This window comes from Dioscorea cayenensis, chromosome 5, assembly GCF_009730915.1.
Source record: "Dioscorea cayenensis subsp. rotundata cultivar TDr96_F1 chromosome 5, TDr96_F1_v2_PseudoChromosome.rev07_lg8_w22 25.fasta, whole genome shotgun sequence".
In the NCBI taxonomy this organism is placed as follows: Eukaryota; Viridiplantae; Streptophyta; class Magnoliopsida; order Dioscoreales; family Dioscoreaceae; genus Dioscorea; species Dioscorea cayenensis.
Window position 1 is genome coordinate 325,696 of NC_052475.1, and position 16,686 is coordinate 342,381.

The 16,686-nt window shown below is 37.3% G+C and overlaps 2 protein-coding genes across 2 annotated transcripts; both read left to right on the forward strand.

Annotated features, from left to right (window-relative positions):
- The first annotated feature begins 5,111 nt into the window (after positions 1 to 5,111).
- Positions 5,112 to 7,562, forward strand: LOC120261459 (G-type lectin S-receptor-like serine/threonine-protein kinase LECRK2). The gene is given in 1 exon segment (XM_039269364.1): positions 5,112 to 7,562. A coding segment is annotated over 1 exon segment (2,358 nt). The 3' UTR covers positions 7,470 to 7,562.
- A 3,226-nt stretch (positions 7,563 to 10,788) lies between these two features.
- Positions 10,789 to 15,304, forward strand: LOC120261461 (G-type lectin S-receptor-like serine/threonine-protein kinase LECRK1). The gene is made up of 5 exons (XM_039269367.1): positions 10,789 to 10,904; positions 11,074 to 11,336; positions 11,554 to 11,868; positions 12,825 to 13,681; positions 13,935 to 15,304. Exons 1-5 carry the CDS (start codon positions 10,789 to 10,791, stop codon positions 15,123 to 15,125), a joined length of 2,742 nt encoding a protein of 913 aa, XP_039125301.1. The 3' UTR covers positions 15,126 to 15,304.
- The last annotated feature ends 1,382 nt before the right edge of the window (positions 15,305 to 16,686 follow it).

Sequence of the window (16,686 nt, forward strand, 5' to 3'; positions counted from 1 at the left end):
CTAAATTAGACTCTACAATCACGAAATAAATCAATTAATTCTCAAGGGCTGAATAGAAATCCTGTCCATGTCACATGAGTTTAAAGGCTATAATTTATAGGATACTTATGCACAAATTCTGAAATTTGGTAGTTAGCTAAACAAGATCAATAGCTCCAATTTCCATATTTTAATATCTTCCAAATTATGTCTCTAGATCTCCCAAATTAAATAGATGTCTCTGCTATGCTATAAGAAAAAATTTATGAAAACTATCAACCTTATAACCATCCAATTTCTAAGAAAAATCACATCCCAAAGAAGAGCTCTTCAAGAAAACCTCAAGAATTCATTATCTTCACTATAGACTTGTACATCCTTAATTTTATGCCCATAAACCCAAATATCAATGTCATCTTCAATTGTAACTTTTGTCAAGGCCCGTATCAAAAGGGATAATCACCACAATCAACCAAGGATCCAAGATTCCAATCAATCAAGCCCTAAATGTGCTTTAATAAAGTACCGGATCAAATATTCCAACAACGCAACTAAGAATCAGAGGATTCTCTCTCACTGATGGTTACAACAACATCTCTTTTTTTTTTTAATCCCTAAAAAAATCCTGAAATTTTCAATCAAGCTATTATACCATCATTGATTCAAGGCCAGAACATTCTAATCTCATAATATCAGCTACAAAATTTCTGAATAATCAAAGCAAATTAAAGAATTAGATCTTTACCTCAACAATAATAGTGAAACCAAATCCTTGACAATGAGACCATTCCCTCTTCCTCGTCCCCGGCACCACACATAAATAAAGAGAACAGCTAGATCTAACTTTTATTAAAAAAACAAGACTAAGATAGAAGGATGCGAAGAGGTGGTAAGGCTTGGAAAAAATAACTTAAACATAAAGAATAAAAAAAAAATTTAAACCTAATCGCCAAAATTTAGCATTAGAATTTTTAAAAAAATAAAGTGGGGCCCACATTTGGCATGTTAAATATGTGGCGAAGAATACTTAAAAGTAAAACACATGCCATATTCCCTCGCTAGAAGAGATGTGAAATAAGATTAAGTCTCCAAAGCAGGAAAGGAGGGACAACTGAGGGTCGAAATCGACCCTAATTGGGCGCTTCTCCATCACTCATTCCACAGATTCCTAATTGACGAGGGGCAAAATGCCAACCATCCTTAAGAGCTTTTGTCTCTAGAAAGTCAATGCTTTCAATTGGCTCAACTGGGACAATAAGATTCTTATCTTAGACAACCTCATTGCTACGGGTTGCAATAAGCTACCAATGGCTTCTTGTATTTTTTGTCAGAATGTGGTTGGAGCTATGGACCACCTCTTCATTAATTGTACTATTAAAATGTCTATTTAATATCACTCCATGCAAGTCCTAGGGACACACAGGATCCTGAATTCCATGGGTAATCTCTAGAATGGATGGTACAAGGGCATTGGCCCTTCACATATAGTGCCATGGTCCCTACTAGTTGAGCTATTGTTTGGAAAATTTGGCTTGGAAGAAATGAATTCATGTTTAATTTCAAAACACTTTCATTATCTTCCTTAATTTTGTAAGTAAGTCATATGTTCCATTTTCTGGGTGTTTGCCACCCTTGAAGCCAAGAGGCAAAAGCTAGAGGGTTCGACTACCTCCATAAAGAGATATATAGTTCACAAGGCTTTCCACGCAAGATGAGCGCGATCCTAACAATGGTCCCCATGTGATCATTGACTAGTGCATGATCTTGCCTGAGTGTACACCTAGGAGAAGATCTTCTCCATCCTTAGGGGCCTTCTCTTTACTATCCTCCTTTTTTTTTATTTTTACGTATCCACCACTAGTGGACTTGTGGACCCCCACCCCCAATTAAGCGTTTTTTTAAGATTTATATTTTGATATTTTGAATTTTAAATTTAAAGTAACCCTTGATCTTATCATTAATATTTTCCTAATCTTTCCTATTGCGTAACCTAAGACTCATCCTCTCCTCTGTAACCCCTGGGCCATCGATAATCATGTTCTCATTGTTAGAAAAAAAAAGAGAGACTTATCCCTAACTTGTCCGCCTTTTCTCCCATCTCCTCATTACACTCTGATCGTGGTTTTTGATCGTGGACTGAATCACTTCTTCTTTAGGGCTTGTCAGAGGCTTTCTTCCCTAATTATAGGGCATGCCAAAAGTTTTATAGTGTCAGAATTAAAGTTTACTGTATTAGCGAGTATCAAGTAAGTAACCACATATAAATCCTACTATATATATGTATTATTCGACATTTGTTAAAATGATAGTATGATTTATTTTGTTTATTATTTGAATTTTCATATTATATATCAAATTTCAGTTATTTATTTAATTTCTAATATTTTATTTATTTCTCATTTATTTCACGAATCTTTTAGTTCATTGAATTTCTAAATAATTATATTTTTTTGAATTATGTTAATTATTCATTTATTTGGAAATGGTATAAATTATCTCTTCAAGTTTTTATTCAAATAATTGGTTTAATTTGATATTTTAAAAATGGGATCATGTGATTACTAAAATTTTGCTTGGCAAATTACTTTATTTTTGCTCAATCTGAACTTTAATAGTTTGTTGTTTTGTAAACATGAAGTATTTTTGACATAGAAATTAGTCCCTAATTAACTATGCACTAAACCTGTCACTAGGGGTTAAACACTGACCATGTCGACCTGTATTCTATTAAGAGACTATAGTTTTAGACCGTTCCGTCGGTAAAGAATAACGGCCTCTGATATTTAGGCTTGGGTCACCGAGAGTAAACCAATGAACTCTGATATTCTGGCTGGGGTCATTGAGGGTAAACAAATAAACTTTGATATTTTTATTTTGATCATAGTTATTGGGAGATATATACTGTATTTATCTAAAAATTAGGCTCTGTTGGATGTGTTTTTTTTTTTTTAGATTGCATTTTGGTAATTGTTCTGCTAAATCATATTACTGATTTTTTATTATAAATTTTGAGACTTTTTATGATCCCAGTGTTTTTAGTGGTTGCTTACTGGGATGTCAAGCTCATAATCTATTGTTAATTTTTTTTTTTCAGATCGGGAGTTTAATAGCTCACCGAAAGTGAACAAGTAGCAAGCCTGTCTCTAGTCTAATTGAGATAAAAATTTTGTATGTATTATAAACTGTGTTATTTGGATTTTGTAAATTTTATATATTCTAGATTTGGGTTTGGGTTTTTTACAATTCTGTTGGATTGTATGTTCTATCTTGAGGTGGGTACTGGGGCCTTGCATGCCTATTGTACTATGCACTATGGGTGTGCGGCCGTTTATCGATGCATCGAGTCTAGCAAGCTAGGTTCAGGGCGTGACAGGACTATGTTATGTTTTTTCTTCGTATTTTTTGTAGTCACTCTTATTTATACTATGTACCATATCTTTTCAATTTTAATGCATTGTGGTTTATCCAAAAATAAAAAATAAAAAAGCTAAGACTCATAATAGAGCCATACTATGATGGTTAGTAGGCCATTCTCCTTTGTGCACCCCCTATACCTTTCTATTTTAATTTAAATAGTTTATTTATTTTTTTAAATAAATAAATACATAAATTTTACTCTTCATCAACCACCAGAAGAACCAAGAGTTTGACTACTCTAATACATAAGTAAAACTTGTCAATCATTTGCATCTCGGAGGATTATATGGCTGGAACGAAATAATAGCATATTTCAACTATTTGCATTACCTATTCATTCTGTTATCTGTAAAATTGCTAAAATGCTTATTTTTTGGTTTACCACAGCCACAGACCTACAACAACAATCCATCAGTGAAGCATCTCAGAGAATAATCGCTCCCTCAACTTCATGAGTGCAAGAGTCGCGAACCATACCGGTGATACAGAGCATAATGTAGTCATGGAGTAGTCTACTCGCCCAAGTAGCCCGAACAAACCTATGATTTCAGATGGTTGTCTCCCCTGGCCCAGCTTTCTCTTTTCTTCCGCTTCCTTAGTTTGCTTACTTCTTTGTTTCCTTATGTTGTGAGTGCCTCACTGCTGGTGAGAGACCTCAATCTACTCTTAATTTTAGTGTTTTCTTTTCTCTAATTTAAGAGTTTGTCATGTTTTTTTTCCTTATTTTAATAAAATTGTGGTTTATCCACTTTTTCAAAAAATAATTGCTATATAATGGTACATCCTCAAAACATTAGATCCATCAATCATATTAAATATTTTTTTTCTCCAAGGATTGCTATCTATATGAAATATTCAATTCAAAACTTTAATTTTCTTTTTCCTTTTTTTTTTTTAATGAATAAACCTCATTAAAACAAATGATTAATTTTCCATTCTATTTGCTATATTTTATGAAGTCAACTCTGCCGTGCTTGACAAGGGAAGGCTGAAGAGGCCTTTGCTGGTGTCAACCAAAATTGGTCATTGTAACATCCACTTCTAGAAGAGGCCTTCGGTCAAAAATGTAATCTCCATTGTGCCGTTTTTTATTTGGCACACTTGCAACGTGGGAGATTTTTGTCCATCAATCAGGTTGACCACAAGTCAATCACAATGATCCTAGACTCCTAGTCAAAATATTACATCACACGCAGGATTTTCCGGGGTTGTTGGCTCATAAATACTGATTTCCTTAAAAAAAAATTTGATTGTTAGATTTGAATAAATCTTATAGTGTCCCAGCCACAATTGGTAAGCGGTAAGATTTTATTTTATTTTTTTTACAAAAATAACAAACTAAAATTAAGCAACAGGCAATTACTAATGAATAATAGACGATAAGCGCCCTTTTTTATATGAATATAAATAGTACCAAACAGTATTGAAACCCGGATGTACAGTATATGTACAGTATGAAAATAATATAAGAATTTCAGGTAGACAGTATATGAACAGTACAGTGAACAGTGTTGACGGGGGAGGGATTTGAACCCATGACCTCCTCCTTATACTTTGGTGTTATACCATTGGGCTATCCAATGGTTGACGGGCAATTACAATGTTGACCAATTACGATGATTTAATAAATAAAATATTTTCCAACAATTCTCATCAATTCCAAATCCCCACAACCTTTCATCAAAAATCCCCCACAACCATCGCCAATCCTAAACATGCTTCTCTTCATGTTTTTCCTAATCCTGCAAACACTAGACTCTGAATCAGCAGCACCACCACCACCAAAAGCCAATTGCCAAATATACTTTAATTCCACACTGTCTACAAGCTCCTCATGGCTTTCCCCTTCCGGCCGCTTCGCCTTCGGCTTCTACCCAGAAGGCAGCGATGGCTTCAAAGTTGGAATACACTTGATAGAGTCTCCTAACAAGACAACAGTCATCTGGGCATCAAACAGAGATGGTTCACCTGTCTCCGAAAATGCCACTTTAAAGTTTTCAGAAGGAGGTCACAAGCTCCTCGTTGCAACCTCACAAGGCGAAGACCAAAACGTTTCCGTCTTGGATCAATCATCTTCACCTTACTGTGCTTCCATGCTGGACTCTGGCAACTTCGTCTTCTATGACTCCAACAGCACTGTTCTATGGCAAACATTCGACTCCCCGACTGACACACTAATGGTAGGCCAGTTGCTGCACAATGAAACTGACCTCATCTCAAGTGTGTCCGAAATGAATCATTCCAGTGGGAGGTTTCGGCTCCGAATGCAAAAAGATGGCAACCTGCTCATGTATCCGGTAGGGACTGATTTTACCAGTGAGAATGCCTACTGGTCCGCACAAACATTCTTCGAGCCATACTCGCAACTGAACCTCGGCCAGGATGGAACCCTCTTCCTTTCAGATAACAATCAATCACAGATACGAAATTTAACACAAGGTGACCAGAGCTACAACCCAAATACCGTTCATCTTGCGAGGATTGAACCAAATGGAATGCTGCATGTATATGCTTATGATTTATGGGAGAACACCTCTGAAGTTTTAGCTACATTTCCAGATGAACAATGCAAGGTGAAAGGCATATGCGGGTTCAACAGTTACTGCACTTTATCTGGAGAAAAGCCGGCGTGCTTGTGTTTGCCTCATTTTGATTATGTCAATGATGAGGATACTCAGGCTGGATGTCAAAGGAACTTCATTTCTAGTACCTGCGTTGGTGTTGGTGATAATGATACATACTACAACACCACCATGGATGATGTGAAGGATGTCCAGTGGCTAACAGAGTTTCCATTTCCCACGTTAAAATTTACCAGCAAAGACGATTGTAGACAATCATGTTTGGATGATTGCTATTGTGACGTTGCAATATACAATGGAAATGATAATAGTTGCTCCAAACAATCACTCCCTTTGAAGTATGGAAATAAAAACACCAGCACGAGCAATCCGAATTTAACCTTCATCAAGCGAACTGAACGCAGGGACACTACTGCTGGGGGCTTTGATGTTGTTTTTAGAGTCAAGAAAGAGTTGAGTGGTGGACCTCTGATAGTGTTCATAGCTGTTATTTCTGGGTTGATCATCTTCATCCTTGTCTTTGTTTTCATCGTATTCAACTGTCAAGTTGGAAGGTATAGAATGACACGGATCAGAAGCAAAGAGCTGGCCTTGACTGATGAGATTGCACCGATATCTTTCTCTTACTATGAGTTGTATGAGGCTACTGAAGGCTACAAGGAAGAGGTGGGGAAGGGAGCCTTTGGGACTGTGTTCAGAGGCACCTTACCGAGCACCGGGAAGTTGGTGGCTGTGAAGAGACTTGAGAAGGTGGTGGAAGAGGGTGAAAGAGAGTTCCAAACAGAGATGAAGTCAATTGGAAGAACACACCATCGAAATCTTGTCCGATTACTCGGCTTCTGCAATTAAGGGACCAACAGGCTTTTAGTGTATGAGTTCATGAGCAACGGATCACTGGCTGACCTCATCTTCAAGCCTGATCATCAAAATAGGCCTCCTTGGAAGGACAGGTCGAGAATTGCATTGGATGTGGCCAGAGGGCTTCAATATCTGCATGAGGACTGCGAAACGCACATCATCCACTGCGACATAAAACCACAGAACATTCTAATGGATGAGAACTGGTCTGCAAAGATATCGGACTTCGGGCTGGCCAAACTATTGATGCCTACTCAAACAAGAACATTCACTGGGATCAGAGGAACAAGAGGGTATCTAGCGCCAGAATGGCACCAGAATGCACCTATAACTGTGAAGACAGATGTTTATAGCTTTGGTATTGTGCTGCTAGAGATCCTGTGTTGCAGAAAGAACATGGAGTTGGAGACTGAGGTAGATGAAATCATACTTTCACAATGGGTTTACAGTTGCTATCTTGCAGGGGAATTAGAGAAGCTGGTTCGTGATGAAGTAGACATGGTGGAGTTTGAGAGGGTGGTGAAAGTGGCGCTCTGGTGCATCCAAACTGATCCAACTCACCGTCCTTCTATGAAGAATGTGATCATTATGCTGGAGGGGCTTGCAGAAATCTCCTCCCCTCCACATCCATAGCTACTTAACTCAATTTTCGTTATAATTAGCACTTTGTGTTTTGTATATCTTAATCTGCCTTGTTAGAAGTTTGTGTTGTAGCAGTTACCAGAATGAATTACTCTCATGTTTCCTTTGCTTTTTTTTAAAAAATAATGTTTCCTTTGCTCTTGATGCAGGAAAGATAAATCGTTACCTTTTTTTTGGGTTTTTTATTTTTTATTTTTTGAATAAAATAGTTAAACCACTGATTTATATAAACTTTAAAAAAAAATCAGGAAAAACAAACAAAGATATAAGTAACAAAACAACTACAAATATATATATATATATATATAATCATCCTTTTTTTAATTAAATCGTCCCTTGTTATTTATATGAATATTATCATGGTCATTTGAATTATAATATTTTAATTTAAAAAGTATATATTTTTTAAGACAAATTTGTGATAAGCACCCAATTTAAGAAAAGTGAGTTGGAGTGTAACCATAAAAAAGTTTTTAAAATGAAATGGTATTTTGACAAGTTAAAAGATTTTTTTTTTATAAAAATAGCTCACGGCGGCTATTAAAAAAGAGAACTATTACCAAAACAACAATAACATAGTGCTTGCATAAATGCAACTCTAGATTTTCGAAAGCCTAACTTGACGAGTCACTTAAATGAAACATCAACTTTGTTGGACCTTTGGTCTCTGTTCTTGGAGGACCAAACAACCCATAGGGGCCGTTTGGTTCGCGGTAATGTAGAAAGATTACCACGTGTTACGTGGTAATCTGAAAATATTACCACGTTTGGCATTGCACAAGTAGTAATCTAGATGGTAATATCACATTACCAACTTATAAATATTACCAAGGAAGTGGTAATCCTATTACCACCAAATTTGGTGTCTATCTTGGATTACCGTGGTAATCTTATAAGTTTTCATATTTTAACAAATAGATTACAATAACAACCAAACACAGTAATGAATTATTCCCATTAATAAGAGTTCTCAACCAAACATGGTTATATTAAATTACCCCAATATTCCCAACAATATAACATTCCCACTCATATTACCATGGTAATCTCGTTACGTGGTAATATTCTCATTACCATGAACCAAACGGCCCCATAGAGTAATCCTCCTGATTCAGTCATTTGATAGTTGTCAATTCTGCTTCGTTTTGTTAGATTCATTGTAGTTTGTTCCCATCCACCCCTAGTGGACATCTAGTCTTTTCAATTTTTTTCTGCCTCAGTTAATTTGTTGTATTAGTTTCTTTGTCCTATATTGCTTTTAGTTTGAATAAATTGTGGTTTATCTATTTTTTAAAATAAATAATAGTTATTTGAACAAAAATGACAAATAAAAGTGAAAGTCAAAACGAATAATAAATAAGAGAGGTAGGACCACACTAATCTACTAGAGTGAGAAGTTTTTTTTCTTTATTTTGAAAAATGGTTAAATTATAACTTTTTTAAGCAAAAAAAAAAAAACATAACATTAATAATACAAAGGCAAGTCCCTCCAAAGGAAGTTCAAAGGAATGTGGGACTTATTATCAGCAATCATCTAGAATATATGGTTGGAGTAAAATGAACAATATTTAACTTTATAGCACGACAACTATTATCAATTATTATAAAAACTAATCAAATGTTCACCCGATGGGTGTCTACAACTCTAAAATCGAAGAGGGTCAAACATGAAGATGCAACCTGCTCAATAAAGTGAAGCCTTACTTTCATGGTATCCCGTGATAGTGGTGTATATGATCCTTGTTAAATATTAGTTTGATATCCTTGGGATGAAGCTAAATCTTAATCTTTTTTAATCTAACGGTCTAGATTACTACTCTATTGTTTATATAGAGTTATGTTTATTGAGTGTTGTGTAAAGAGAAAAGAGAGAGAGAGAGAGAGATAGAGAGGGTGAGCTCTCTTGTATTTTGATAGTATAAAGAGTGAAGAAGGTGTAAAGGAGAGCTCTTATTCTTGCTTAATCTCATTAAAACAAGGTAATATCTTTGTTTTTGAGGTAAGGCTAACTCTTAGAGTTTGGTAATTCTCTTGTAGTTTTATGCCTATTTCTTGTACTATTGTACTTTTGGTATTCCCCATGATATAGTGAAACATTATTCTCTCATGGATGTAGGCTTGTTCTTAACCGAATCACGTTAAATTAGTGTCTCTTATTTTATTCTTGTGAGATTAGTTGTATACTGTCCTTGCATTGTCTATTCATTGTGTCATTCTAAGTATTGTGATATTGCACACCAAGTGTTCGACGAATTGCCACACTAGTTTTGCACTTCCTCACACACAATAATTGGTATCAGAGCTTCATTCTAAGAGTTGGAGGTTATCTAAGCTTGCAATTGAAGTATTTGGGGCTTGTATTAGTGGTGACTCGATTTCATAGGAATGGATAAGGCAATGGAGTTTAAAAAGCTCAAGGAGGGTAATTGGCCAATATGGAAGATAATGATAGAGGATCACCTTGTCTATAAGGAGTTAGATCTATCATTATTAGAGAATGATGTTAAACCCTCATCTATGAGTGATAAACAATTGAAGGTTCTTGATCAAAAATGATTGTCAGTGATAAGACCATGTATTTCACCATCTATCTTGTTTGATGTTTATTAATATAAGACTACTCACAAAATTTGGAGCACTTTGGAGCAATATTTTGAGCAACCATTGGGTATCAATAAAATGCATGCCATGAGGAGGTTATTTCTCTTAAAAATGAAGGATAATGTCACGGTGTAAAAGCATGTAATAAGTTTAACTCTATTATGGTACAATTAAAAGCTCTAAAGGTAAAGCTTGATGAAGAGGTCTTATGCTTGCTACTTTTGAGCTCTTTGCCTCCAAGTTGGGATACTCTTGTTACTACCATGGCGAATATAATGGGAAACAAGTTTAAGTTGAATGATGTTGTTTCTTCATTGAGTAGTGAAAAGACTAGAAGGGCTCTTCACAAATGTCTAGTGACTTAAGTCAAGCACTAGCGGCCGGTGAAAGAGGAAGGTCTCAACAAAAGGATGATGTTTTGGCTAGTAAGGGTAAGTCACAAGGAAAGGGAGTTCAAAGTCATAGGGCAGCGTTGTTACTAAATGGTATTGCAAGAAACAAGGTCACGTGAGGAATGATTGTAATCTCTTGAAGATTAAGTGAAAGGGGAAGCAAATTGATGGTGAAGCAAGCATAGCATCTCAAAGTGATGATGGAGTCACATTGAGCATTGCTTGTATAGTACCTTCTTCCATAGATACTTGGGTGTTGGACTCTGGTGCTTCATTTCACATATGTTCGGATTGATCATTTTTCTCCATCTATAAAGATGGTTGATTGTGGTAATGGTTACCTCGGCAATGATCGTGCTTGTACAATTTTAGGAATTGGTGATGTGATTATTAAGCATGCAAATGGGAAGGAGCATACATTGACTAATATGAGGTATGTTCCCGAGATAACAAAGAACTTTATTTTGGCAAGGCAACTTAATGAGGCCGGTTATGTGGTCACTTTTGGCAATGGATTGTGAAAAATCTCGAAGGGTTATATGGCGGTGTTGAAGAGGCAAAAGGATGGAAGTTTGTATACTTTTTCTTGGTTCACCTCAAAGATGTTTATCGGCAAGTGAACATGATGATGTGTATGTTTGGCATAGTCGGCTTGGTCATCTTAGTGAGCATGGAATGAACGTTTTGGAGGATAAAAAGCTTATTCCTTTATTTGAGAATTCATCTCTTGAATTATGTGTGAATTGCATCATGAGCAAGCAACATAGAGTAAATTTTAAGAGGCATGAATCTCACGGAAAGTTGAAGGTATTGGAATTGGTTTATTCGGATGTTTGTGGCCATATGAATGTCAAGTCTCTTGGTGGTGCTTCTTATTTTGTCACTTTCTTGGATAATTATTTTAGAAAATGTTGGCTTTATCAGTTAGCACCCAAAGATCAAGTTTTTAAAAATTTCAAGAAGTTCAAGGCCTGTGTTGAGAAATAAAGTGAAAGGTTTATAATATGTGGAAGCCAGATTTGGAGGTAGGAGGATTTGGATTTTTTTTGTTTCCAATTGTAACTATCAAGTGGCTTTTGCAGGATGTGGCTCCTTCGTCTCCAATTCTGCTAATTTGGTTAAGTTACAAGCTCTTGTGAGCTCCATTCAAGCTGCATCAACCAATCAACTAAATCCGCATCATATCTTCACTACTAATTTGGATGTGCATCAACTCCATCGCGGCAATCATTTCAACCCGGATGGGAGATTATCTCATTGGATCAATTGCATCACGGACGCTATTCGCCTAGCGGGCAATCCTTGTTTACACCATATTCCCAAGGAGTGGAGTCGACCTGCTTCCAAACTGGCTATACATGGCTTGAGCCTTCATGTTATTACCATGTTCCATCAAGGTAGAGACCTCCCTAGATGGATAATGAATTGTTTTGATGTCTCTGGTTTCCAATTTAATTGACTTTCTTTTCTTAGCTCCTTAGTTTTCTACCTATTTGTATCTAGCTTGTTAGTTTGTTCTTGTTTTTCTTCTTTTCAATAAAATTAGCCAAGGGCTCTTTTCTTAAATAAAAAAAATAAAAATAAAAATAAAAACGCGGTGATCGACAAGGGAAGAGGTCTTCGCTGGGGCCAACCAAAATGGGTTGTAACAAACCCTTCCGGAAGGAAGAGGTGCTGTGTATCACAATTTCCGGGCAGCCACACATGAAACGTGGTTGACTACAAGTCAAAAGCAATGTAAATTCATTAGCATCTATACGGCTCTGTCTCAATTGCCTTTCTTCCTGGGCCACAGGCACTCATTTTACACAAGAAATTAGATTTAAATTAATCTCAAAGCCTGCCTTCCAACAATTCTCTTCAATTCCATGTCACCCACATTCATCACCAATTCCAAACAATGTAATCTCTATTGTGCCGGTATTTGTTTGGCTCTGTAATCTCTATGGGGTAAATTCAAATACGTCTACTAACATATGAGCCAAAGTAAGAAGTGGCCTTTAGGTAAAAAATATAATCTCACTTGTTTGGCTCTATATCACAACCAGCAGCCTGGCAAACTTGAGTTGTGATTTACGTTAATTAATCAGCTTGACTACAAGTCAATAACAGTGATGCTGATCAAACACGTCGAAAATAGCATTGATTCCAAGGGCATCGGCACATGCCACAGGTCCCATTTTCTGAAAGAAATTCTATTGTTAGATTTAAATAAATCTTAAAGCCTGTCTTCCAACAATTCTCATCAATTCCAAGTCACCCACAAATACAATCATCATTCATCACCAAGTCCCAACATGCTTCTCTTCATGTTCTTAATTTCTAATCCTACAAACACCATACTATGAATCAGCAGCAGCACCAGCACTGGCACCTGCACCAAAAGCCAATTGCCAAATAAACTTAGACTCCACACTCAACACAAGTTCCTCATGGCTCTCCCCTTCCGGCCGCTTCACTTTCGGTTTCTACCCGGAAGGCAGTGATGGCTTCAAAGTCGGAATACAGTTCATAGAGTCTCCTAACAAAACAACAGTCATTTGGACATCAAACAGAGATAAATCACCAGTGTCCAAAAATGCCACTTTGAAGTTTGGAAAAGGAGGTCTCAAACTCCTCTGGGCAAACTCACAAGGCGAAGATCAAAACGTTTCCAACTCGGATCAATCATCTTCGGCTTACTGTGCTTCCATGCTGGACTCTGGCAACTTCGTCATTTATGACTCCAACAACACTGTTAAATGGCAAACATTCGACTCCCCGACCGACACATTAATGGCAGGCCAGGTGCTGCGCAGCGAAAATGACCTCGTCGCAAGCGTCTCTGAAACGAACCATTCCAAAGGGAGGTTTCTGCTTCGAATGCAAGCGGATAGCAACCTGGTCATGTATCTTATACCTTCCGATTTCTACTGGTCTTCAGGCACAAGCAGGGAAGGATACTCCATCCTGAACCTCGGCCAGGATGGAATCCTCTTCCTTACAAATAAGGATCAATCCCAGCGTAAAAATTTAACACAAGGTGACCAGAGCAACAACCCAAATACCATTCACCTTGCGAGGATTGACCCAAATGGAGTGCTGTATGTATATGCCTATGATTTATTGGAGAACACCTCTAATGTTTTGGATACACGGCCAGATGATCAGTGCAAGGTGAAGGGCATATGTGGGTTCAACAGTTTCTGCTCTTCATCTGGAGAAAAGCAGGTGTGCCTCTGTTTGCCTTATTTTGATTTTGTCAATGATAAGGATACTCAGGCTGGATGTCAAAGGAACTTCATGTCTAGTACCTGCGTGGGTGTCGGTGATACAACACCATGGATGATGTGCAGGATGTCCAGTGGTTACAAGAGTATGTACTCCCAAGCAAAACATTGACAACAAGCAAAGACGATTGTAGCCACTCATGCTTGGTTGATTGCAACTGTGACGCTGCAATATACTATGCAAGTGATGGTAGTTGCTTCAAACAACCGCTGCCTTTGAAGTATGCATCGAAAATCGCAGACACAAAGTCTTATCCCAATATAGAGTCTTCATCAAGCGAACTGTTCGCAGGAACACAACAGTTCCAGGCCTTGATGGAGTTTCCGGTGTTGTAATAAAGAAAGAGTTGAGTGGTGGACCTCTGATAGTCTTCGTGGTCGTTGTTTCTGGGTTGATCATCTTCATCTTTGTCTTTTTTTTCATTGTATTCAAATGTCAAGCTGGAAGGTATAGAATGATGTGGAGAAGGAAAGAGCTAGCCTTAACTGATGAGATTGCACCGATATCATTCTCTTACTATGAGTTGTATGATGCCACTGAAGGTTTCAAGGAAGAGGTGGGGAAGGGAGCCTTTGGGACTGTGTTCAGAGGCACCTTACAGAGCACAGGGAAGGTGGTGGCAGTGAAAAGGCTTGAGAAGGTGATGGAAGAGGGAGAAAAAGAGTTCCAAACAGAGATGAAGTCAATTGGCAGAACACAGTATAGAAATCTAGTACGACTACTCGGCTTCTGCAATGAAGGTTCCAACAGGCTTTTAGTGTATGAGTTCATGAGCAACGGATCATTGGCTGACCTCATCTTCAAACCTGATCATCAAAATAGACCTCCTTGGAATGACAGGTCGAGAATTGCATTGGATGTGGCCAGAGGACTTCATTATCTGCATGAGGACTGCGAAACGCACATCATCCACTGCGACATAAAACCGCAAAACATTTTAATGGATGAGAACCGGTCTGCAAAGATATCGGATTTCGGGCTGGCCAAACTATTGATGCCTACTCAAACAAGAATATTCACTGGCGTCAGAGGAACAAGAGGGTATCTAGCACCAGAATGGCAGCAGAACACACCTATAACTGTGAAGACAGATGTTTATAGTTTCGGTATTGTGGTGCTAGAGATCTTGTGCTGCAGAAAGAATATGGAGTTGGAGGCTGAGGTAGATGAAATCATACTTTCAAAGTGGGTTTACAGTTGTTATCTTGCAGGGGAGTTAGAGAAGCTAGTGCTGGATGAAGAAGTAGACATGGTGGAGTTTGAGAGGGTGGTGAAAGTGGCACTCTGGTGCATCCAAACGGATCCAATTCAACGTCCTTCTATGAAGAATGTGATCATAATGCTGGAAGGGTGTGTAGAAATCTCCTCCCCTCCACAGCCATAGCTACTCACTAAATTTTCGTTATAATTAGCAGTTTGTGTTTTCAATCATCATATTTTTGCCTTATTATAAGTTATTGTGTTGTAGCAGTCACCTTAATGAACCACAACCACTTATCATGTTTAATTCCTCTACTGTACAGCAAGAAAGACAAATTGTTGCATTTTATTTATATAAATATTATTTTGATAATTGAATTATGATAATTTTGATTTACATATCTGAATTTTTATAATGAAAACACATTTTAAATAATATTTTTTAAAATAAAAATCCAATAACTATTTTGTTCTTCAGTTTAATAAAAGTGGTTTATTCACCTTTTCAAAAAAATAATAATAATAAAATAAAAATAAAAATCCTCCTTGGGTTAGCCCGATGGTAACTACCTATGATTGTAAGTGAGAGGTCTCGAGTTCGAACGTCTCAGCTTACAATTCATATTTAGGGTCCCCTGTGGGAGTTCTGTGTGATGATTACCTCTCGTTCTCCCCTCCAGGGTTGCATGGCGGGGGGATTATTCTCAGGAGGTCATTCAAGCCACCATAACTAGTGCACATCCGTACCCGTTTGTCCTTTGCTTTGTCGCTTGTCGACTTTGTCTAAAAAAAAAAACAACAAATAAAAATTAAAGTAAAATAAAATTTATAAAAGAGTAATAAATACTTGTGTGGACCACATCTCTTACTAGAATGTGATTATTCTATATGTATTTGACATTTCTTCAAACAAACTTTAATCCTCCATTCTCACTTTTAATACATGTTCGAGGTCTGGTTTGATGGATCCCATCTCTAAAAGTCTATTAAACAATCGTAACTAATGCATCTCAATATATGTATATTCTTTTAACACCTTTTTAATAAAGCCACTTACACAAAATAGTGTGTAAAAAAAATCAAAATTGGAAAGGTCCACTGCTTATATTAGACGTGCTTATTATGTTGTGTAGCATACGACCAAGCATCAAACATATATATATATATATCTAACAGGCCCTGCCGACCTGGATTCATCGATTGGATCCACAGGTTACCTTGAGGAAATTGGTTGAAACATCTCCCGTAGACTTGGCCTATGTTGGAACTTTGACGGTAGAAACCTCTCATTCTGGTCCAGCTGGTCTCCTGAGCAATGTGTTAATGATATCTACATTCAACTGTGCCCTGGAAACACGGTCGAAGCACACCTGCTTAGTGCGCTTAATTCTTTGACGACATACTCTGATCCCGGATGTCTTCCTAATGACTTCTCACTGTCAAAAAGATCTTCACCATAAGCTCCCAAAATCTGACCTGGAAGAATGCTATACTTTTTTTTGTGGTGAGTGGCCTATCATAATCAGCCAAGAAGGTTTACGGCAACTTCATTATTTAGTAATTTAATACTGGTTCTCTTTGTCAATAGTTCTAAAATGGACATCTGGTCCCCACCTGGTTTCCCTGTGAATTGGAAACAATGTAGTGTCTAGTCAAATGATGAAATGATGCATCTTATTCTACCTCTTTTTAAATTTAGCTTTTCACCAAGGTTTTTACATCCGGAATCGAGCATCGACCCGGAG